At 43.3% G+C, this 25009-nt stretch overlaps 1 protein-coding gene across 1 annotated transcript in view; it reads left to right on the plus strand.

The window, feature by feature from the left end:
• LOC311142907 (neurexin-2-like) overlaps positions 1 to 25009 on the plus strand; it is a gene marked incomplete at its 5' end in the record, with an annotated part of 198989 nt that overhangs the window by 86367 nt on the left and 87613 nt on the right. Inside the window, 6 exons of the mRNA XM_084178625.1 lie at positions 2076 to 2102; positions 9974 to 10093; positions 10195 to 10576; positions 11396 to 11586; positions 22466 to 22639; positions 22749 to 22868. Of these exons, the coding sequence (XP_084034751.1) occupies positions 2076 to 2102; positions 9974 to 10093; positions 10195 to 10576; positions 11396 to 11586; positions 22466 to 22639; positions 22749 to 22868 (1014 nt within the window). The remainder of the gene's footprint in view (positions 1 to 2075; positions 2103 to 9973; positions 10094 to 10194; positions 10577 to 11395; positions 11587 to 22465; positions 22640 to 22748; positions 22869 to 25009) is intronic.

A 25009-nucleotide genomic window follows, 5' to 3' on the forward strand; every position in this document is an offset into this window, starting at 1 on the left:
GGTGGCAAAACCCTTGTTGGCAATCACAGAGGTCAGACGTTTCTTGTAGTTGGCCACCAGGTTTGCACACATCTCAGGAGGGATTTTGTTCCACTCCTCTTTGCAGATCTTCTCCAAGTCATTAAGGTTTCGAGGCTGACGTTTGGCAACTCGAACCTTCAGCTCCCTCCACAGATTTTCTATGGGATTAAGGTTTGGAGACTGGCTAGGCCACTCCAGGACCTTAATGTGCTTCTTCTTGAGCCACTCCTTTGTTGCCTTGGCCGTGTGTTTTGGGTCATTGTCATGCTGGAATACCCATCCACGACCCATTTTCAATGCCCTGGCTGAGGGGAGGTTCTCACCCAAGATTTGACGGTACATGGCCCCGTCCATCGTCCCTTTGATGCGGTGAAGTTGTCCTGTCCCCTTAGCAGAAACCCCCCCCCAAAGAATAATGTTTCCACCTCCATGTTTGACGGTGGGGATTGTGTTCTTGGGGTCATAGGCAGCATTCCTCCTCCTCCAAACACGGCGAGTTGAGTTGATGCCAAAGAGCTCGATTTTGGTCTCATCTGACCACAACACTTTCACCCAGTTCTCCTCTGAATCATTCAGATGTTCATTGGGAAACTTCAGATGGCCCTGTATATGTGCTCTCTTGAGCAGGGGGACCTTGCGGGCGCTGCAGGATTTCAGTCCTTCACGGCATAGTGTTTTACCAATTGTTTTCTTGGTGATTATGGTCCCAGCTGCCTTGAGATCATTGACAAGATCCTCCCGTGTAGTTCTGGGCTGATTCCTCACCGTTCTCATGATCATTGCAAGTCAACGAGGTGAGATCTTGCATGGAGCCCCAGGCCGAGGGAGATTGACAGTTCTTTTGTGTTTCTTACATTTGCGAATAATCGCACCAACTGTTGTCACCTTCTCACCAAGCTGCTTGGCGATGGTCTTGTAGCCCATTCCAGCCTTGTGTAGGTCTACAATCTTGTCCCTGACATCATTGGAGAGCTCTTTGGTCTTGGCCATGGTGGAGAGTTTGGAATCTGATTGATTGATTGCTTCTGTGGACAGGTGTCTTTTATACAGGTAACAAGCTGAGATTAGGAGCACTCCCTTTAAGAGTGTGCTCCTAATCTCAGCTCGTTACCTGTATAAAAGACACCTGGGAGCCAGAAATCATTCTGTAGCTCAGCTGGTAGAGCACGGTGCTTGTAACGCCAGGGTAGTGGGTTTGATCCCCGGGACCACCCATACACAAAAAAATGTATGCACGCATGACTGTAAGTCGCTTTGGATAAAAGCGTCTGCTAAATGGCATATTATTATTATTATTATTATTATTATTATTATTATTATTATACTGATTGAGAGGGGGTCAAATACTTATTTCCCTCATTAAAATGCAAATCAATTTATAACATTTTTGGTTATTCTGTGTCTCACTGTTCAAATAAACCTACCATTAAAATTATAGACTGATCATTTCTTTGTCAGTGGGCAAACGTACAAAATCAGCAGGGGATCAAATACTTTTTTCCCTCACTGTAGCTACAATGGTGAGGAGATTTTCCACAGCATGATGCTCTCTGGCTCTAAATGCATAAGGCTTCAGTGTGGTTATGAGTATGCAAATCAGCCCTTTCCTCTGTCTGTAGTCTACCTAACTGCCCACTACCACATGGGTTGTACACACACCGGGAGGCATATCTGAAATCAACCTGGGATTTAACGTATGATTACTTTCTAGGTTTTAATACAGTCATGAAAAGCCTACTAACGTTATTACAGTAATGATATACCACAAACATGGTGATTTTACTCTGATTGCAGGACACATTACTGGTCCTCCTGAGTGTAGTGGAGAGTTACCATTACCTCCCTCAGCTCTTGTGTTAGTGGGTGCTGTATGGTTGCCATGGTGAGGAAAAGGCTGGTTTTGACTGAAGCTTGTCCCCTGATGGTGGTCTCTCAACAAAAAAAATGCAGAACGTACCTTGAAGGATGTGAAATGTTGTTTTTTGTTCTCTTTTTTAATATTGATCTTTTGTATTTATTTTTATCTCACCATCTCTCTCTCTCTCTCTCACCAGATTGTATCAGGATAGACTGTAACCTCAGTAAGTGGCTCCTATCATTATTTACTGTACTTCAGAACAACTGTGTCTTATACCTTATGTTCTGCTACTGTCTGTTTTAATATTAATACTATTAAATGCATTTAACATTAGTCATATACAATATTTATCCCAATGAAGTACTACAATCACATGGTTGTCTTGAAAAATTTAAAGGACTGTAAGGTAAATATCAAATACTGTATGAGGCTGAACATCATTTGGTAAACCATTCTCTAGTTTAAGCAACAAATGTCAGAATCATAAAATTATCCCTTATTCATTACATCAGCAAAATACCATCTGTTAATTGGTTCTCAGTGCTCCTCATAGAAACAACAGTGGGGGTAGATCCCTGCTACTTCTATCAGTAATGTACTCTAACTACCACCAGATGGCGATATAGCACTGGGTTTTGGGAAAACATTTTCCAATGACTTTTAACAATACATGTCCTGGTGACCTATGGGAACTGTTGTCTATACAATTGAGTTTTTCAAATACATGTATGAGTATTCAAGGAAAGATGCATTTAAAATGCATGTAACTGCTTCGGTTTGTATGTTGGTTAGTACAGGTATAAACCTATACTAAGGGTAAGAGATCATTTGATACAGGTGAGACCGTGACAACAGATTGCGTGCAAAGCGATGTTGTGTTTTCCATTTTGAACCTGAAATAGCAACCTTAAGTATGTTGCTGCAGAGTTGTCCTATGAATTTAGATGGATTGAAGTTTAATGGCAGTAAAAATTATTAATTGACTTTTAAATAGACACAATTAGCCAGTAGTTAAACTAAATGATAGTCAATTAAAGCCCTTGACCATCTCGGAGAGCCTCTGTTTAAGCCCAAGCTTGCCATGCATTTTAAACAGTCCTCTGATTTGGCCACTTAGAAGCACAATTTTAACACATCATTGGAAGAATGCTAAGAGGTAAGCATAGAGAGAGGAACATTAACAATTTACAAAACAGGAGGGAAAAAATATAATGGTTGAATGTTGCCCAGGGTAAAAGTTGAGGCTATCTGCTGTATACAGTATGGGTAGTGGTAAGTCATAACTAAGAAACGCTGCAGGGACCTGACTAGGTCTTGATGGCTCCAAGCCTTTTCACACCATGTTGTCTTATCAGGCCAATTGGCTCATCCATTGTGGATAGAGGGGTGTAGACTGCTGCAGGGTATTCTGTCTAGGAGCTGTCCATGGTCCTGATTGGCTCACCAGGGTGCACTGTCTTCTGTAGGCCACACACAGCTTCAGCAACCTACAACATACCCGCATCACATATACAGTGCATTCGGAAAGTATTCAGACCCCTTCCCTTTTTCCACATTTTGTTTTACGTAACAGCCTAATTCTAAAATTGATTAAATAAATACAAATCCTCATCAATCTACACACAATACCCCATAATGACCCTTTGCTATGAGACTCGAAATTAAGCTCAGGTGCATCCTGTTTCCATTGATCATCCTTGAGAGGTTTCTACAACTTGATTGGAGTCCACCTGTGGTAAATTCAATTGATTGGACATGATTTGGAAAGGCACACACCTGTTTATATTAGGTCCCACAGTTGACAGTGCATGTCAGAGCAAAAACCAAGCCATGAGGTCGAAGGAATTGTCCATAGAGCTCTGAGACAGGATTGTGTCGAGGCACAGATCTGGGGAATGGTACAAAAAAATGTCTGCAGCATTGAAGGTCCCCAAGAACACAGTGGCCTCCATCGTTCTTAAATGGAAAAGTTTGGAACCACCAAGACTCTTCCTAGAGCTGGCCGCCCAGCCAAACTGAGCAATCGGGGGAGAAGGGCCTTGGTCAGGGAGGTGACCAAGAATCCGATGGTCACTCTGACAGGGCTCCAGAGTTCCTCTGTAGAGATGGGAGAACTTTCCAGAAGGACAACCATCTCTGCAGCACTCCACCAATTAGGCCTTTATGGTAGAGTGGCCAGACGGAAGCCACTCCTCAGTAAAAGGCACATGACAGCCCGCTTGGAGTTTGCCAAAAGGCACCTAAAGGACTCTCAGACCATGAGAAACAAGATTCTTTGGTCTGATTAAACCAAGATTGAACTCTTTGGCCTGAATGCCAAGCGTCACGTCTGGAGGAAACCTGGCACCATCCCTACGGTGAAGCATGGTGGTGGCAGCATCATGCTGTGGGGATGTTTTTCAGCAGCAGGGACTGGGAGACTAGTCAGCACCGAGGGAAAGATGAACGGAGGAAAGTACAGAGAGATCCTTGATGAAAACCTGCTCCAGAGCGCTCAGGACCTCAGACTGGGGCGAAGGTTCACCTTCCAACAGGACAATGACCCTAAGCACACAGCCAAGACAACGCAGGAGTGGCTTTGGGACAAGTCTTTGAATGTCCTTGAGTGGCTCAGTCAGAGCCCGGACTTGAACCCAATCCAACATCTCTGGAGAGACCTGAAAATAGCTGTGCAGCAACGCTCCCCATTCAACCTGACAGAGCTTGAGAGGATCTGCAGAGAAGAATGGGAGAAACTCCCCAAATACAGGTGTGTCAAGCTTGTAGCATCATACCCAAGGAGACTGAAGGCTGTAATCACTGCCAAAGGTGCTTCAACAAAGTACTGCGTAAAGAGTCTGAATACTTGTGTAAATGTGATATTTCAGTTTTTTATTCTTAATAAATGCACAAAAATTTCTAAAAACCTGGTTTTGCTTAGTCGTTATGGGGTATTGTGTGTAGATTGATGAGGGGAAAAAACGATGTAATACATTTTAGAATAAGGCTGTAAAGTAACAAAATGTGGAAAAAGTCAAGGGGTCTGAATACTTTCCGAATGCACTGTATGTTTACATCATAGAAAGAAGGTATACCCAAGTGCGCTTCAGCCCAGCTCAATAGGGAAATCAGGTGCTCGACTGAGGGACTTGTAAATCCCCAAAACATTCCTTACTCCAGGATACTTCAACTGGTGACTATCCGGGAGAATAAAGAAAAAGGAGCACTGTTGCCGGGACAAACAAACAATAGACTTACGTTTCGGCCTTCATCAGAGCCTTGATAGAGTGTTCCTTTTTATTTATTCTCCCGGATAGTCACCAGTTGAAGTATCTTGAAGTAAGGAATGTTTACATTATGTTTACATATACTGCTGTATACGGTCAGTATTTTTAAGATAGAGATCTTCTACTGCAATAGAACAGTCCACATCAATGGGTTTACAGTAAGTAAATAATGCAGCACTCAAAGCATAGTGCCCCTTAGGTCAATAATGGAGAACACTTTATTTCAAGGGTCTGGAATAAACGATTTATAAGGCGTTCATAAATTATGTTGACCATTTATTAATCATTACTCCCACATTTATAAACCATTTACGAATCATTCATGTATTTTTGCAGTCCCTAATCTAAGGTCAGCGCTATTTATTCTTTATAAATACTTTATAAATGTTTTATTTATTTTCATTTCTGCACAACCTTGTAAAAAAACAAAAAAAGCACACATCACAGGATGTTTAAATAAATATATATACATGTGTGAATAACTAGCTTACTAACATTTGCAAATGTGGGAGTAATGATAAATATATGGTTTGTAAAAGCATTATAAATGGTTTATTAAGGACCCTTAAAATAAAGAATTACCATATATGTTTCATTTTGACATGTAATAGACCTACTAATGTTGGACTACGTATTTTAATAAGTATACTGTTACATCTAAAAAGGACCCATTTGTTGTAAGAAAAGAATGTCATTAGCATGCTTTGATTAGCATCAATAGCTTACAAGTCTCAACTCAGCCATTATGTACTGTATCATCACCATGCCTTTGAGGCTAGCCTTATTAAAATCATACTAATCAAATACTCTGGATAAAATTTGCCAAGGAAATGGCTAGTTTAAAGCTACTGATGCCGTAGTCCTTCTCCCCATCGTCTATACAAAGCCTGACAAGCCCAGTGAGACTAAATAAAAGCACACGTCAAATGAACTGAAATCAGAACACAGAATGTAAACCCACAGTGTACTATACCTGTGCCTTCGGTATATCAAGATGCAGTCACTGCAGAAGGACATTCAATTTACCGTAATGTAAAGAATAGCTGTGTGCATTAATTCTCCTTTAATGTTCAGCTTTTTTTTTTTTTTATAATCGAAACTGTGCGTAATTCAAACTGATATACATTTTGCATTTGTGTCAATGGAGTATTTGTGTGAGAGGTTGATTTATGTGTGCAGCTCTGTGAAAGAGGTAATGTGTCTCAATCCATAGCTGGGAAGGGACCTCTACTGTTTCTGCAAGAATAGCTCAGTATCATTTTTTATTCAATAATTTCTTGCTGGTATTGCTTGGTCAATTTAAGTCTTTCTAGTTACCTAATTAATCATTGCTGGCCTAACTGTTAATTGCTCATCTCTTGTGCTGTGGTTTCTGTTGACAGTCTGACTCATCAGTGCCTGTATTGGAGGCGGAGGTGTTTCACCTCTCCTAGGCAATCAGCAATTAGTGTTAATACTTCAGTCTCCCCTGTTTTTTCAGCAGCAGCTGTAAGCAGCGGTCTTGTCAAGCGGTGGTCTTGTTGCCAAAACAAAGACTGTTGCCGAAACAAAGATAGTTCTGCCGACTTGTTCTAGAGTTATTAGAGGAAGGAAAGAGTCGAAGGCTCTACACCACTCTCTCATTTGAGTATCTTACCTAGTTATTTTCAGATCTCATTTTGCTATTTTCTAGCTTTGTCAACTATAAATGTGTTTTCTATACCTGTTCGCTCCTCTCCCTGTAGGCTTTACAGACGCTCCCCACCCCTTGGCTGCAACCCTTCTAATGTAGTGTACCCTGCGCGCATAACCCATGTGGAAGTCCTGATCTCCTGCAGCGTTTGGAACTGCAGATCTGTGGTCAAGAACGGCGAGTTCATCTCAGCCTATGCTGCCCTTCAGTCCCTAGACTTTTTGTCCCCGACGGTGACATGGTTCACCCCAGAGAACACTGCTACTCCAGCTGCTCTCTCTTCATCTGACTATGTTCTCTCATAGTCCAAGAACATCTGGTATTTGTATTTGGTCGTGGTGGTGGTGGCAGACAATCTCTGGAGACCTTCTCACTTCCCTCATCAATGTATCCCTCACCACTGGCTGCGTCCCCTCTGACTTCAAGAAGACCAGAGTCGCTCTCCTCCTGAAGAAACCAACACTCCACCCCTCTGACGTAAAGAACGACTGACCAGTATCCCTTTCTTTTGTTCCCAAAACACTGCTGCTGTCTCTGACCAACTCTCTTGTTATCTCTCTCAGAACAATCTTCTTGAAACAAACCAGTCAGGCTTCAAGACAGCTCACTCAACTGTGACCGCTCTCCTCTGTGTAACGGAGGCTCTCCGCTCTGCCAAAGCTGACTCGCTGTTCTCATTCTGCTAGATCTATTCGCTGCCTTCAACACCATGAACCATCAGATCCTCCGCTCCACCCTCCCAGGGCTGGGCGTCTCAGGCTCTGCACAATCCTGGTTTGTATCCTACCTGGCAGGTCGCTCCTATCAAGTCACTTGGCTCCGTCATATCCTCACATGGTTTCTTCCATCATTGCTATGTGGATGACACTCAACTACATTTCTCTTTCCCCCCATCCTGACACCCAGGTTGCGACATGCATCTCTGTGTGCCTGGCAGACATCTCAGCCCACTGCTACAGGGGGTCAGTTCCCGCTCAGCCCAGTTAAAGCTCTTCTATGTCCTGTCACCCCAATGGTGGAACAAGCTTCCCCACCCCTAATGTCAGGACAATGGGAGTCCCTGCCCATCTTCTGAAAACGTCTGAAACCCTACCTTTTCAAAGAGTTTATTAAATAAATCCATCCCCCCACCTCACTGTGGATATGTACTGATATGCTTTCTGACACATCAGAATTCCTACTTTTCAGCCCACTACTATAGCCCTTACATAACTAGCTTGCCAACTTCTAACTCGTATGTGCTTGTTCCTGGTGGAGTTGCTCTCGCTGCTGAAGCACAGTGTAGGTGTTTGGGCTGAAGCTCAGTAAGTAGACAGCAGGGGAGCCCACCTCTGAGGCCAGACCAACACTGCTTTAACACAGTTCATTTCAGATGAAAAGTCCCATCTCCTCCTCTCTGCATATATTTCTCTGTACCTCCCTCCACCTGCTCAGTAGACTGTTGTGTTGATTTAGTGGGTAAACAGGGTTTGGTAGGACAAACCCACAGTCAATAAAAAGGAACAGGACTGGGGATCCATACTAAGGTCTGGAGTTTATTTGGGGATAATAGACATGCTTTTATAATCGGGCTGAAAACAGACTGACAGTATGTTGTTGTTTTACGATTGTTACAAGGTTTCACTTTTGAAAAGCACTGCTCTGCCTCAGGCCTAGCAGTTTCTAACATTAGTTGTCATTCTTAGACACTCTAATCATGTCAATAGTAATAAAAACAGAACTTGACGTTATACAATGAATATTCACCGGTAGTATGTGTTTACACAGGACCCATATCTATCAGATAAGTGTGTAGTTGGTCTATAATGTTACCCCTTGCTGAGACACTTGCTCTGCTGTTAAGCTCAACAAGCCAGTGGCCTCTCTCTCCCAGTGGAAGAAACAGTGGAGTATTTGGAAACCAATTGATGTCATCAGCTGCAGCGTTCCTGTAGCAGCCAGTGTCCTCTCTATGTCTCCTGGGATTTTTATACACCCTGAGCTCAATTAGACAGACAAACCCCCTGAGGCCCAGCAGGCTGAGGCATGACCAATTAGCTTTGCCAGCCATGTCAGAACTTCTTTGAACTGCTGTGTTGGCCGCCTGTTGCATAACCACTGATCGGGGGTGACGGTGCTGCAGTGGCGAAGCTTCCGCATTGTGACCTATTTTCAAACCAAACCTTGAGAGCTGGAAAAAAAAGCGGAAGATTTAGCAGAAATCCTTGAGCTATAAACCAGTATCCACTGGCCAAGCCTCTGGATACTACTTAAGTTGTTAGCTGGTAGTCTAAGGGGTTCATATATGATTTCACAAACTGATTTGAGTCATATGATACAAAATAGAAGTACATATTCAATAAGCATTTAGCACTTGTGATGAGTGACAATGCACAGTACAATATTTCTTAAACACTCTCAACTCAATGGTCAATGGAGTGGTATCAACCCCTTGGAAACCACGTCCTTGATGTGTTTGAAACCATTCCATTTACTCCATTCCAGCCATTATTATGAGCCGTCCTCCCCTCAGCAGCCTCCACTGGCAGGGAGTATCAGGAAGTATACATGGAGTGTACCAAACATTAGGAACACCTTTTTGCCCTCAGAACAGCCTCAATTCGTTGGGGCATGGACTCTACAAGGTGTCGAAAGCATTCCACAGCGATGCTGGCCCATGTTGACTCCAATGCTTCCCACAGTTGTGTCAAGTTGGCTGGATGTCCTTTAGGTGGTGGACCATTCTTGATACACACGGGAAACAGAGCAGCGTTGCAGTTCTTGACACAAACCGGTGCGCCTGGCACCTACTACCATACCCCGTTCAAAGGCACTTAAACACTTTTCACCCTCTGAATGGCACACATACACAATCCATGTCTCAAATGTCTCAAGGCTAAACATACTTATTTAACCTGTCTCCTCTCCTTTATATACACATATTTACTTAGTCTCCTCTCCTTTATATACACTGATTGAAGTTGATTTAACAAGTTACATCAATAAGGGATCATAGCTTTCACCTGGATTCACCTGCAATGTCTGTCATGGAAAGGTGTTCTTAATGTTTTGTACACTCAGTGTATTTTATCCATTTAAATCCATTTAAGATCCCTTGGAAAAGGATATTCTGTATGAATGTGCTCTGGTGTTGACTTCAACCTTTCTTCTCCACAGGTAAAGGCCCAGAGACACTGTTAGCAGGACAGAAGCTGAACGACAATGAGTGGCACTCAGTGAAGGTGGTGCGTCGTGGGAAGAACCTGCAGCTCTCTGTGGACAACGTGACTGTGGAAGGTAAGATGGTAGAGCAGAGTCAAACCATGAGATGAAGGGAAACTGTGATCATCATGGTACACTACATCTCTGCCCATCAACATGAATTTATTCCACCCCAGGCCATATGACCGGTGCCCATACTCGCCTGGAGTTCCACAACATTGAGACGGGCATCATGACCGAGCGCCGTTTTATCTCCGTGGTGCCATCTAACTTCATAGGGCACCTGCAGGCCCTCTCATTCAATGGCGTGCCCTACCTGGACCAGTGTAAGAACGGAGACATCTCCTACTGCGAGCTCAACGCCCGCTTCGGCATGCGCCACATCGTGGCTGACCCTGTGACCTTCCACAGTCGGGCTAGCTGCCTGGCCTTCTCCACCCTGCAGGCCTATGCCTCCATGCACCTCTTCTTTCAGTTCAAGACCACCAGCCTCGATGGCCTGCTGCTCTTCAGCTCTGGAGACGGCAGTGACTTCATCGTTGTGGAGCTGGTCAAAGGGTGAGTGGTGTGGTGGGGGTTAGGAAGGGGTGAAGCTCCACCTAGCTATTCAATTGACTTGGGTAATTGGTTGGAGGTTGTTTTTAGACCAGAAGAAGCCATTATTTGTAAATGTTGTATAATTTGTCTACATGCAGACCTCCCTTGCAAAATGAGGCCTTGGTCTCAATATAATTTCCCTGTTAAAAAAGGAAGAAAAAAATGTGTTCAACCTATTTTGCAACCTATTTTTCCAGATACTGTAACCATGCAGAGGGTGTGGGATGAATGAATAATAACACAGCTCACTGTTCCTCGTTTTTCTAGCTCAACAAGTTATTTCGTGTTACACGGAATCATTTTATTCTGTCAGCTGGAGGCATATAAAGGGAATGTTTCAGAATGTTTTGTTCACTGAAAATGATTTTGTAAAAAGAGAAGGATAGAATGAGTAAGAGTGAGAGAGCAAACAATAATGGCCACAGATGTTTAACCGCAGTCCAGGTTTGCCCAGAAATACTGTCGCTCAGTAAGCAATTAGTCAGCAGGAGTTGTCCATAACTGTGGAGCCTGCAGCAGCAACACACATCACTCTGGATCCATGGGCTGGAGAGAGAACTCAGTCATAGCACTCTCAGTACGGCTAGTACTTCACTTTCTATGAAGGCACCTACACATTCTCTGATGAAGTTTGTATGAATATTATCGATTTACAGTATTTCAAGAAAACAGGATGTTGCAAGATCGTCCCTATCCATTTAATTTCCATTAAATACATACATAGATATATATTTGTCATTCTGTAAATGGCCTACTTCATGGTGTAATGCTGTGTTGTAGGTACATTCATTACGTGTTTGACCTGGGGAACGGGCCGTCACTCATGAAGGGCAACTCTGAGAAGCCTCTCAACGACAACCAGTGGCACGATGTGGTGGTCTCCCGGGACGACAATAACGTGCACATCCTCAAAATCGACTCCCACACCGTCACCCAGCACTCCAACGGAGCCCGCAACCTGGATCTCAAAGGTATGGTATACACTACCCCTTCTCAAAACTGGCTCCAGCCACTATACGTTTATGCAGGTAATATACCAGGGCTATTCAACTGTATTCTTACGGGGGCCAGATTTGAAAAAGGTTATTTACAGGGCGGCCAGACATTTTATCATAGGTACACTTTAACTGTGAGAGACGGAATCTAAACCAAAAATCCAGAAAATCACATTCTATGATTTTTAAGTAATTAATTTGCATTTTATTGCATGACATAAGTATTTGATCACCTACCAACCAGTAAGAATTCCGGCTCTCACAGACCTGTTAGTTTTTCTTTAAGAAGCCCTCCTGTTCTCCACTCATTACCTGTATTAACTGCACCTGTTTGAACTCGTTACCTGTATAAAAGACACCTGTCCACACACTCAATCAAACAGACTCCAACCTCTCCACAATGGCCAAGACCAGGGAGCTGTGTAAGGACATCAGGGATAAAATTGTAGACCTGCACAAGGCTGGGATGGGCTACAGGACAATAGGCAAGCAGCTTGGTGAGAAGGCAACAACTGTTGGCGCAATTATTAGAAAATGGAAGAAGTTCAAGATGACGGTCAATCACCCTCGGTCTGGGGCTCCATGCAAGATCTCACCTCGTGGGGCATCAATGATCATGAGGAAGGTGAGGGATCAGCCCAGAACTACACGGCAGGACCTGGTCAATGACCTGAAGAGAGCTGGGACCACAGTCTCAAAGAAAACCATTAGTAACACACTACGCCGTCATGGATTAAAATCCTGCAAGGTCCCCCTGCTCAAGCCAGCGCATGTCCAGGCCCGTCTGAAGTTTGCCAATGACCATCTGGATGATCCAGAGGAGGAATGGGAGAAGGTCATGTGGTCTGATGAGACAAAAATCGAGCTTTTTGGTCTAAACTCCACTCGCCGTGTTTGGAGGAAGAAGAAGGATGAGTACAACCCCAAGAACACCATCCCAACCGTGTAGCATGGAGGTGGAAACATCATTCTTTGGGGATGCTTTTCTGCAAAGGGGACAGGACGACTGCACCGTATTGAGGGGAGGATGGATGGGGCCATGTATCGCGAGATCTTGGCCAACAACCTCCTTCCCTCAGTAAGAGCATTGAAGATGGGTCGTGGCTGGGTCTTCCCAGCATGACAACGACCCAAAACACACAACCAGGGCAACTAAGGAGTGGCTCCGTAAGAAGCATCTCAAGGTCCTGGAGTGGCCTAGCCAGTCTCCAGACCTGAACCCAATAGAAAATCTTTGGAGGGAGCTGAAAGTCCGTATTGCCCAGCGACAGCCCCGAAACCTGAAGGATCTGGAGAAGGTCTGTATGGAGGAGTGGGCCAAAATCCCTGCTGCAGTGTGTGCAAACCTGGTCAAGACCTACAGGAAACGTATGATCTCTGTAATTGCAAACAAAGGTTTCTGTACCAAATATTAAGTTCTGCTTTTCTGATGTATCAAATAATTATGTCATGCAATAAAATGCAAATTAATTACTTAAAAATCATACAATGTGATTTTCTGGATTCTCTCACAGTTGAAGTGTACCTATGATAACAATTACAGACCTTTACATGCTTTGTAAGTAGGAAAACCTGCAAAATCGGCAGTATATCAAATACTTGTATTCCCTACTGTACATAGCTTCATCTTTAGTTTTTATTTACACATAGGAAACATTTTATGCATGGGAAATCTCAGTTGACCAGCATCATTCTGTTCTATTTTCTATTTCTTTATCATTTTGTTATTTTTTCTGTCTTGTTTTGATATTTTTTATACATACATTTTTATACAAATATTTTATGCATATCGCAGTTGACTAGCTTTTACGGAGAAGTCTCTCTCCCCCCGCATCAGTAGAAAACGGGTCCCTATAACAAACTGCACCACCTCTGCGGAGACTTAAACTCATCAAATCTCATTGCAAAGTTAGTCTTCAGTTTATCTAAAAACTCAGACATCACGGGGGTTATCTGTACTGATGATGACTGAATATAGTTGTACAGTGTAGGGAAATTGACCGTTTTGTTTGGCCTCAATTTAGAGGAGAAAATAACACATTTATTTTGAAAATACATCCGTTTTTAAATCATGTCAATAACTCCCCTGTAGTCCCAAATGAAGTCCATTCAATTGATTGAAGATGTCACTAAAAAACAAACTAAAAAACAAACATCTGATACGAACTCCTCATCAAGCGTTTTGGCTAGATATGTATTGGCTTTCTTGTGGCGGCAATCGCAGAGAAAAGCATCTCCTCCCTAAGCTCACATAGGCTGCCCTCTTGACAGCATTGTTAACCTTGTTTAGCCACCGAACATCATGATGTAAAAGGTAGATCATGATGCTCAGCAGACTACCAAACAAGCGATGTTGCAGGCTAGATGTTGATTGGATAAGGTTTATGATAGCCATATCTGAGTCCATGGTGTTTTTTTAACTCGCTGCTGAGTTAAGCTCAAGGTGCTCTCTGCTGCTGTGGTTTCCAAACTGTGGGGGGCGCGAGGGGTCGGCAAAAATGTTTTTAGGAACTCAGTCCAGCTTTCAACTTACTCTTGAAAGTTGTAATAGTAGAATACACAAGGTGCAATTTTTAAATTGGTAGGGTGCATCATCAGTTTTCCTCTTGTCATGTCAGTCATGGCATACCTTAGAGAGCTATTTATAACTTGTCAGAAATGTCCAGATCAACTAGGCCATGTCAGCTAACTTTTTTAGATAGGTTTTTTAGCCCATAGATTTTGTTGTGACGTTTGAGTCACTCAAATATCACATGAATAGACATTAGACATGGCAAAATGTATAGAATTGCAAAAAAAATCACTTTAAAACTGCAGAATGTTTTCTGCAGCACATAACAAAATGTGTAGAATTGCAATATGTTCTCTCCCCCAACAAGAGGGGTGTGAACATTTTGTCATGAACAGTGCTTGTGCCCATAGAAATAGACATGGCGCGCGCGGGATGTTCCCCCAATGCTGGAAGGGGGGCCTGAGTGAAAAAGTTTGGGAAACTCTGCTCTGGTGTATCAAGCAGTGTTGTTATCTCATCTGCGTTGAAAGAGCCGATAAGCGGGCAGACAGACCCTGTACCCCTGTTAGCAGCTCTGAATCGCTGTAACTGGTATGTTGAGTAATATTGACTGACAGCACTTAATGGGGGTACATGAAAACAGATTCTCCCATTGGAGAATATTGAACGAGGGCTCCTTTTGGCACTAAACATCAGATTATAAAAAAAATTAAAACCATTTTCTGAATTGATCAAAGGGCCATATTAAATTGATACACAGGCTCGTAAGTTAATCGTTTGGTAGACTCTCATGCCCAGGAGAGGAATGCTTTGGTTGAGATGAAAATGAAGTCTTTGTAGTGAAAAACATTCTGTTGGTCGGCTAAGTGAAATTAAATTAAAAGAGAGTTGATCAAAGAGTGTCAGCAGTGGACACAGCAGCAAAGAGCAACAGCAGCAGCATGTACGCTGACCTTGAAAGAACCACCTCTGCGGCAAACATTGACTCACCAGCCCTCGTCATTAAACGGATCTAGTATTCCATTGTATCAAAGATATGCCTTTAGTTACATATATATTATAGTAGGTATTAAGGCAACATACAGCCATGTTGTTGTAGCCTTGAACCACCTCTGAGCCAGACTGTTAAGTAGTTGTTATTCATTAAAGGTATTTTCGCCTCTATCATTTATCTAACTGCACCAGGCAGCATGACCTTCATGTTGCCAATCAAGTGCACACCGGCCTATTTACCCAATTATCAAGCCATCCTGGGGTATGGGCCCATGAAATTGCACCATTTTCTGTGATCCAGATCACTGGCCTTGCTTGGTACTGGAGGCAGGAACAGTAGTGTGATAGGGAAGCATTAGGTGACCTTAATGCCTGACGAAGTGCCCTTCCTGTGGGTATTTACAGATGTTGCCGACCAGTTAGCATACCTGTTAGTGCTTTCTCTCACTGCAACAACACTGCAGATCAGGATGTGGCCGTTTGAAGGTCAGGGAAAGCTATGTCAAGGACAAAGGGACATACCTGTTTCTAACACAACAGAACTTCTCTGCGATCTGTATGTTCAACAAAGGGCATTTAAAAACATAGCCATGAAACAGTTTTATTGTGAGTGTGCCTGAGGCTCTAGAGTGTTTCATCTCCTTGAAAAAAGGACATTCAGTGTATCGAAAGAACAGCTTCACAGTAATGGCTCAAGCAATTATATGTGTTATATTTGGCACCACCTGTTGGGATCAGATTTTTTTGTGAATTGTGAAAGGACTACTGCAGTCAGGAACGCTTTCGGTTGCTGTACATTGTTACTCAGGAGTATTCTCTGTAGAAATAGACTCATGGTATGAACACAAAAGTATGTTTGTTTTGAAAGGGAAGACATGGTAAGTGCAACAGTCTGTACCTCAGAGGGGATTTTGTTTTACTTTCCTTCTTGACTTGAAGTAGTGTTAGGTTGCTGGCACCCAAACAAATTGATGCCATCTACTCATGCTCTTGATAATTTAATTCAAAAAAGTTTGATAAATTGACATTTGTTGTTACCACGCACAGTAGTGCTGAGCGATTAATGGAAATGTCTGATATTTTGGGGGTTTTAAACAACTAATTGACCGCCATCGGTTCAATTATTTGAATTCCATTACCTTCGTTTTTTTTCTGTGAGCTCGATGTGCAGTTTCTGTAGAGATAAATCAGATCAAGCCTGAACTGTGCGATGTAGTAGGGAGTTGTAGTTTCCAACAGGCCAATATTCTACATAGTTTAGCGCAGAAGATGTGGTAATAAACGACAATGACCAGCATCCATTGTGCACCCGCTTAATCTTGTCCGGTCTGTGCAGAGCAGACATGGAGACTAAAGAGAAGAGAGAATCGAGAGGAATAGAAAGCAGTTGCTTCAGGAGCTTGAAAATACATGATCTAAGTGATTGATAGTTGGGATTCAGCAGTCATAAAAGTATGCCTTATTTACTTTGAAGAACTACTAAAATAGTGATTTTGTCAGATAGCATAGGCAGCAGCTCTATAGAGATGAGATGATGACTTGGAATGAAATAATAAAACCATCAAATAAAACAAATATTTTATTAAAGCAAAGTAATGTGAATAAATTATGAATGTGATAAGCATTAATGGGCAGTCACTACCATCTTGGGACTTTTATTAATTGTTTATTCTGTGTTACAGCATTTAACTCACATAATGCATAGTGCATTTACTGTCATAAAAAAAATATGTATATATGTATATTTTTTTAAACAGTGATAATTTTTTGCTAATCGAGCCGAAACCGAACCAACCTCAAAAAGCACTAATCGCTCAGCACTAACGCACAGAGAAATCCAAAAATGGTGTACCAATTGTGTTAATTCCAGTTGTAGACTCAACCTAATATTATTCTTCAATCTTGTTATTGTACACGTTCACCATTAATTTATTTTGCTCATTCTTCATAGTATATTGTTTGTTTACTACCTCCTTTTATATTTTATTTAATCTCATGGTAGTTTTTCTCTCTCACTTTGTTCCTCAGAACATCAAAGATTCATTTAAGTTTCTCCTTATCCCAAGGGTACGCCAGCTGAACTGTTTGTGTAATCAGTATAAGCCATATAAACCAGACTATGAAATCATACTTTTACTGTGCAGTGTAAATTAAAGAGCAACTGAATGCAAAAAAACTACTTATCTGGTTGAAAATGGCTTATGTGGCATTAATATTAGTCAAACATTTATTTCAGTGCCAAAATTGACTAAAAAGTGTAAGTAGGATCATTCTGGTCATAGTATATTCCAAAACAGAGTTTTGTGAGATTTGTGTAACTGAGGTCATGACTTCCATGAGGGCTGGGTTTGGATTACAATCATTACATTTTAGTCATTTAGCAGACGCTCTTATCCAGAGCGACTTACAGTTAGTGAGTGCATACATTTTATTTTTTTCATACTGGCCCCCTGTGGGAATCGAACCCACAACCCTGGCATTGCAAGCGCCATGCTCTACCAACTGAGCTACACGGGGCAAATCATGCCTAATTGCCTACTAAAACACGAGATGGTAACGCTTCGAACACACCGACTGCATCATTGTGTTTTGGTACACCAGAAGTACATTCATTTCCAATGGAATGCGTTTGCCTTGCAGCATTGCATTGCAGAGCCAGTTGCAGTACGTTGGATTTATCGAACGTATGCGTCAAACTGTATGCGTAAACGGGTTGACAGAAATGGTAGCAGAAGGTGAATGTTGAACTTTTGTTGCACACATATCGAGATGATGCTGCATACTATTTTGCGCAATGACGCAGTCGGAGTGTTCAAAGCGTAACGCCTAGGGAGAATTGTAATACATGGAGAATCAGCTGCGGTGATTGTAGTAGCACCTACAGTGAGACAGACCTGCCCATTACGCAGCACATTTGAACACACTGACTGCGTCATTGTGTTTTGGTACACCAGAAGTACATTCATCGCCAATGGAACGCTGCGTTTGCCTTGCAGCATTGTATTGCAGAGGCAGTTGCAGTGCGTTCTGTGTGGCGCATACGTTGGATTTATCGAATGTATGCGTCAAACTGTATGCGTAAACGGGTTGACAGCAATGGTAGCAGAAGGTGAATGTTGACTTTTGTTGCACACATATCTAGATGATGCTGCATACTATTTTGCGCAATGACGCAGGTGTAATAAGACAACACGTCGACAATGTTATGTTTAAATAACACATTTATGTGCCCTTTATGGAGTGGCCACTCGCTCTTATGTTTGATATTAGTGATCACTTGAGTCTGCCACTGTTTTGGGCAAAATGAGAATTGAGACGATGCGCACTTAGTTGCATGCCACTTGTCAATTTAAAACATTTAGAAACCTATTCGCAAGCATTTTGTGTCCTGCTGCGACATGTTTTGTAACACGATTCACTATGAAACAGTGCCAGACAGATGCACACTCTGGTAATGGGTAGTGAGAAAGTTGTTTAAAAAAAACGCCAATTCACTGGCGAGTGGCGATGTGTGTGCTTCAACACCACCAAAGCACACACATCACCACTGAATTGATAAGCTGATTTAGCTAATGTGGCCTGGCTGCTCAATGTGCCTGCTACCAACTAGCTTCATTGACAAACACAGAGATGGAACTTATTTTGGGCATTGATAAACAGTGTGTAGCTTGTGCTTTATTTACGACAGCTTGCTGATGATGAAGTTGTAGACAGGTTCTCAGAAATTAGTCCAGGGTGCAGCCAGCAGCAATTGGGGTTAAGTGTTTTGCTCAAGGGCACAGCGACATGTCGCTCTGGGATTCTAACCAGTGACCTTGCGGTTATAAGCCCAATGCTCTAACCTTGAGGCTACCTGTCAGCCATACATAATACACCCACATCGAACCACACCCCTAAGACCCAAATCTCGGTTTTCTTAAAATGTAGCAGAAAAAAACATGCGGAATCGTTGTGTTCAGTCCCCGTCTTATTTATTTTTGTATTTTTATTTCACCTTTATTTAACCAGGTAAGCCAGTTGAGAACAAGTTCTCATTTACAACTGCGACCTGGCCAAGATAAAGCAAAGCAGTGCGATAAAAACAACATATAGTTACATATGGAATAAACAAAACGTACAGTCAATAACACAATAGAAAATCTATATACAGTGTGTGCAAATGTAGTAAGTTATGGAGGTAAGGCAATAAATAGGCCATAGTGCAAAATAATTACAATTTAGTATTAACACTGGAATGATAGATGTGCAGAAGATGATGTGTAAATAGAGATACTGGGGTGCAAATGAGCTAAATAAATAACAATATGGGGATGAGGTAGTTGGGTGGGCTAATTACAGATGGGCTGTGTACAGGTGCAGTGATCGGTAAGCTGCTCTGGCAACTGATGCTTAAAGATAGTGAGGGAGAAAAGAGAGTCTCCAGCTTCAGAGATTTTTGCAATTCGTTCCAGTCATTGGCAGCAGAGAACTGGAAGGAATGGCGGCCAAAGGAGGTGTTGGCTTTGGGGATGACCAGTGAGATATACCTGCTGGAGCGCATACTACGGGTGGGTGTTGCTATGGTGACCAATGAGCTAAGATAAGGCGGGGATTTGCCTAGCAGTGATTTATAGATGACCTGGAGCCAGTGGGTTTGGCAACGAATATGTAGTGAGGGCCAGCCAACGAGAGCGTACAGGTCACAATGGTGGGTAGTATATGGGGCTTTGGTGACAAAACGGATGGTACTGTGATAGACTACATCCAATTTGTTGAGTAGAGTGTTGGAGGCTATTTTGTAAATGACATCGCCGAAGTCAAGGATCGGTAGGATAGTCAGTTTTATGAGGGCATGTTTGGCAGCATAAGTGAAGGAGGTTTGTTGCGAAATAGGAAGCCGATTCTAGATTTAACTTTGGATAGGAGATGCTTATTGTGAGTCTGGAAGGAGAGTTTACGGTCTAACCAGACACCTAGGTATTTGTAGTTGTCCACATATTCTAAGTCAGACCCGCCGAGAGTAGTTATTCTAGTCGGGAGGGCGGGTGCAAGCAGCGTTCGATTGAAGAGCATGTACTTAGTTTTACTAGCGTTTAAGAGCAGTTGGATGCTACGCAAGGAGTGCTGTATGGCATTGAAGCTCGTTTGGAGGTTTAATAACACAGTGTCCAATGAAGGGCCAGATGTGTACAAAATGGTGTCGTCTGCGTAGAGGTGGATCTGAGAGTCACCAGCAGCAAGAGCGACATCATTGATATACACAGAGAATAGAGTCGGCCCGAGAATTGAACCCTGTGGCACCCCCATAGAGACTGCCAGAGGTCCAGACAACAGGCCCTCCAATTTGACACATTGAACTCTGAGAAGTAGTTGGTGAACCAGGCGAGGCAGTCATTTGAGAAACCAAGGCTATTTAGTCTGCCAATAAGAATGCGGTGATTGACAGAGTCTGATAACCAGGTGGTGAACAACTCCATTGTGTCCTCCTCCCAGAGTGCAAAGAACCTTGGCGTGACCCTGGACAACACCCTGTCGTTCTCCACTAACATCAAAGCAGTGACCCGATCCTGCAGGTTCATGCTCTACAACATTCGCAGAGTACGACCCTACCTTACACAGAAAGCGGCACAGGTCCTAATCCAGGCACTTGTCATCTCCCGTCTGGATTACTGCAACTCGCTGTTGGCTGGGCTCCCTGCCTGTGCCATTAAACCCCTACAATTTATCCAGAACACTGCAGCCCGTCTGGTGTTCAACCTTCCCAAGTTCTCTCATGTCACCCCGCTCCTCCGCACACTCCACTGGCTTCCAGTTGAAGCTCGCATCTACTACAAAACCATGGTGCTTGCCTACGGAGCTGTGAGGGGAACGGCACCTCCTTACCTTCAGGTTCTGATCAGACCATACACCCAAACGAGGGCACTACGTTCATCCACCTCTGGCCTGCTAGCCCCCCTACCTCTACGGAAGCACAGTTCCCGCTCAGCCCAGTAAAAGCTATTCGCTGCTCTGGCACCCCAATGGTGGAACAAGCTCCCCCACGATACCAGGACAGCAGAGTCACTGACCACCTTCCGGAGACACTTGAAACCCTACCTCTTTAAGGAATACCTGGAATAGTATAACAGTAATCCTTCTATTCCCCCCCCCCCATAAAAAAAAGGGTGGTTGTCCCACTGGCTATCCTAAGTTGAATGCACCAATTTGTAAGTCGCTCTGGATAAGAGCGTCTGCTAAATGACTTAAATGTAAATGAATGCCTTGGCCAGGTCGATGAAGACGGCTGCACAGTACTGTCTTTTATCGATCACGGTTATTATATCGTTTAGGACCTTGAGCGTGGCTGAGGTGCACCCATGACCAGCTCGGAAACCAGATTGCATAGCGGAGAAGGTATTGTGGGATTCGAAATGGTCGGTGATCTGTTTGTTAACTTGGCTCTCAAGTACTTTCGAAAGGCAGGGCAGGATGGATATAGGTCTGTAACCGTTTGGATCTAGAGTGTAACCCCCTTTGAAGATGGGGATGACCGCGGCAGCTTTCCAATCTCTGGGGATCTCAGACGATAAGAAAGAGAGGTTGAACAGGCTGGTAATAGGGGTTGCGACAATTTCGGCGGCTAATTTTAGAAAGAAAGGAAGGGGGGGGGGGGGGGGGGGCAAGTTTAACAGGGTACTGTTTAAAGCTAGAATCCTTAATTGCTACATCCATTTTTTTACTTATACATTTATGATATTGACTCTTCATTTTGACGTCCCAGCAGATTTTAAATGATTGTGAGCCAGTTTGGTAATATCCTATTTTAAATCTTTCTGCAGAGAAATACACAGATTGTCCATCTGCCAATAAACAGCACAGAGGAATTCTCAGACATCTACCTAAACGTTAATGCCTTTGCTTGTAACTTAGACATCTGCAATTCAACAGCCAAACTATGAATGATTACTGTGGCTGGAAGGGTTACTATGCAAGTAAACAGTCTCTTGAAAGGAGCATAAATCTGATGAAGACAAGACAGATCATCATTGGTTTCAATGATTTAGAGTCCACATGCATCTGCCGCAACGTGTCACCAAATGGCTTCTCAGAGGTTTTAAATCGTAAGGAGATCTGTCTGATTTGAATGTTAACTAGCAAGTTATTGGAGGCCTATGATTGCAGAACATTTATCAAATGCAAAACTTGTGTTAGGGTATCAGATCTGTTCATGGCTGCTTTAACTCATTGAGTGACGCTTGTTGATAACCTCCCACTCAATGCTATTGTATCTTAGCAATGACTACCTGGAGGTGTTTCTGCTTTGACTACTGAGAATAATCGTTCTCTTCCAGGAAAAAATGCTCTGATTGATTGATGCTGTGTGTCTTCCAGGGGAGCTGTATGTTGGTGGTGTGGGGAAGAGCATGTACAGCAGCCTGCCCAAGCTGGTTGCGTCCCGGGACGGGTACCAGGGCTGCCTGGCCTCTCTGGACCTGAATGGGAGACTCACTGACATGTTGGCAGATGCCCTCCACAGGGTGGGCCAGGTGGAGCGCGGCTGTGGAGGTACGTCAGACAGGGGCACAGCCATGGGGTCATGGGGCACTCTGTGGAACAGGTTAACTGTGGATCTACCTTATGGTTCACTGCATGAGCATACTTTACCTCCTCCCAGGCCTGAGCACAACCTGTACAGAGGACTCCTGCCATAACCAGGGGGTGTGTCTCCAGCAGTGGGAGGGCTTCTCCTGTGACTGCACCATGACTACCTACGGAGGAGCATTCTGCAGTGACCGTGAGTACTATCTCTTTCATCTCACTAGTGCTGTTCCCAGCTCTTCTTCATTAAGGGTTTCCTTTGTCCTTTCCTTGTGACTTCACCTTGACGTCGTTGGAAAACGTCACAGAGTACAAGGAAAGGAGAGAAGGTGAAGTCACAAAGGAAAAGGTTGAAGAGAACAGCAGTTGAATTTGTTTTTTTACCCGACTGACACGAAGCAAGAATGAAGTTGCATTTGTAAGGATTAATACCAATTGTATAAAACACTCTGTAATAGCAATACTTGAAGACACATTGGGAATTAAATATATTCCGAAAAGTGTACAGTGCCTTCAGAAAGTATTCAGACCCCTTGACTTTTTCCACATTTTGTTAAGTTACAGCCTTATTCTAAAATTGATTAAATTGATTTTAATTATGATCAATCTACACACAATACCCCATAATGACAAAGCAAAAACAGGTTTGTAGAAATGTCACATTTAGATAAGTATTCAGACCCTTTACTAAGTACTTTGTTGAAGCACCTTTGGCAGCAATTACAGCCTCGAGTCTTCTTGGGTATGACACTACAAGCTTGGCACACTTGTATTTGGGGAGTTTCTCCATTCTTCTCTGCAGAGCCTCTCAAGCTCTGTCAGGTTGGATGGGAAGCATCGCTGTACAGCTATTTTCAGGTCTCTCCAGAGATGTTGGATCGGGTTCAAGTCCGGGCTCTGGCTGGGCCACTCAAGGACATTCAGAGACTTGTCCCGAAGCCACTGCTGCATTGTCTTGGCTGTGTGCTTAGGGTCATTGTCCTGTTGGAAGGTGAACCTTCGCCCAGTCTGAGGTCCTGAGCGCTCTGGAGCAGGTTTTCATCAAGGATCTCTCTGTACTTTGCTCCGTTCATCTTTCCCTCGATCCTGACTAGTCTTCCAGTCCCTGCCGGTGAAAAACATCCCCACAGAATGATGCTGCCACCATCATGCTTCACCGTAGGGATGGTGCCAGGTTTCCTCCACACTCCAGGTGGAGTGCTGCATAGATGGTTGTCCTTCTGGAAGGTTATCCCATCTCCACAGAGGAACTCTAGAGCTCTGTCAGAGTGACCATCAGGTTCTTGGTCACCTCCCTGACCAAGGCCCTTCTCCCCCGATTGCTCAGTTTGGCCGGGTGGCCAGCTCTAGGAAGAGTCTTGGTGGTAACAAACTTCTTCCATTTAAGAATGATGGAGGCCACTGTGTTCTTGGGGATTTTCAATGCTGCAGAAATGTTTTGGTACCCTTCCCCAGATCTGTGCCTCGACACAATTCTATCTCGGAGCTCTACGGACAATTCCTTCGACCTCATGGCTTGGTTTTTGCTCTGACATGCACTGTCAACTGACCTTATTTAGACAGGTGTGTGCCTTTCCAAATCATTCCAATCAATTGAATTTACCACAGGTGGACTCCAATCAAGTTGTAGAAACATCTGAAGGATGATCAATGGAAACAGGATGCACCTGAGCTCAATATCAAGTCTCATTGCAAAGGGTCTGAATACTTATGTAAAGAAGTTTTTGTTTTTGTTTTTTACATTTGCAAAAATGTGTGTGTAGATTGATTTTAGAATAAGGCTGTAACGTAACTAAATGTGGAAAAGGCGAGTGGTCTGAATACTATCCGAATGCACTGTATGTGCATTATATTCAGCTGTCGTGTCAAATGATTATTGGCACAATGCAATTATGTGGCTCCAACTGCAAAAGCACCTCCTCAAATGATGTGTCTGCATCCGCTACAAAACGGAACAGGTAAGGACGTATCATGCATCCTAATCTCAGCAACCCAGAACCAAATCGTGCGTGTTTCGTCGTCACAAGAGACTGTGCATCCTTACTTTGTTTATCGACAAATTGTATCCATCCTTCATGGCAGCCAGTCAGAATATCCTCGCATATCAAAGGCAGTGAAGAAGGAGGAAGACACCCGACACCCATTGACCTTCCTGTGAGGAGACTTCTCTAATGCACTTCTTCAAAGCCTCTAATCTGAGGAGTTAATGCCTCTGCATTACATTGAGCCCATCATCCATTATTAGTCATTGTTATTGACTTCCAGGTTCTACATGTGCACACACTAAAATACTGAATACCTCCCTTTTAATGGATTAAAGGGGAATGGAAACACTAG

This window comes from Coregonus lavaretus, assembly GCF_964263955.1.
Source record: "Coregonus lavaretus genome assembly, chromosome: 15".
NCBI classification, from domain to species: domain Eukaryota; kingdom Metazoa; phylum Chordata; class Actinopteri; order Salmoniformes; family Salmonidae; genus Coregonus; species Coregonus lavaretus.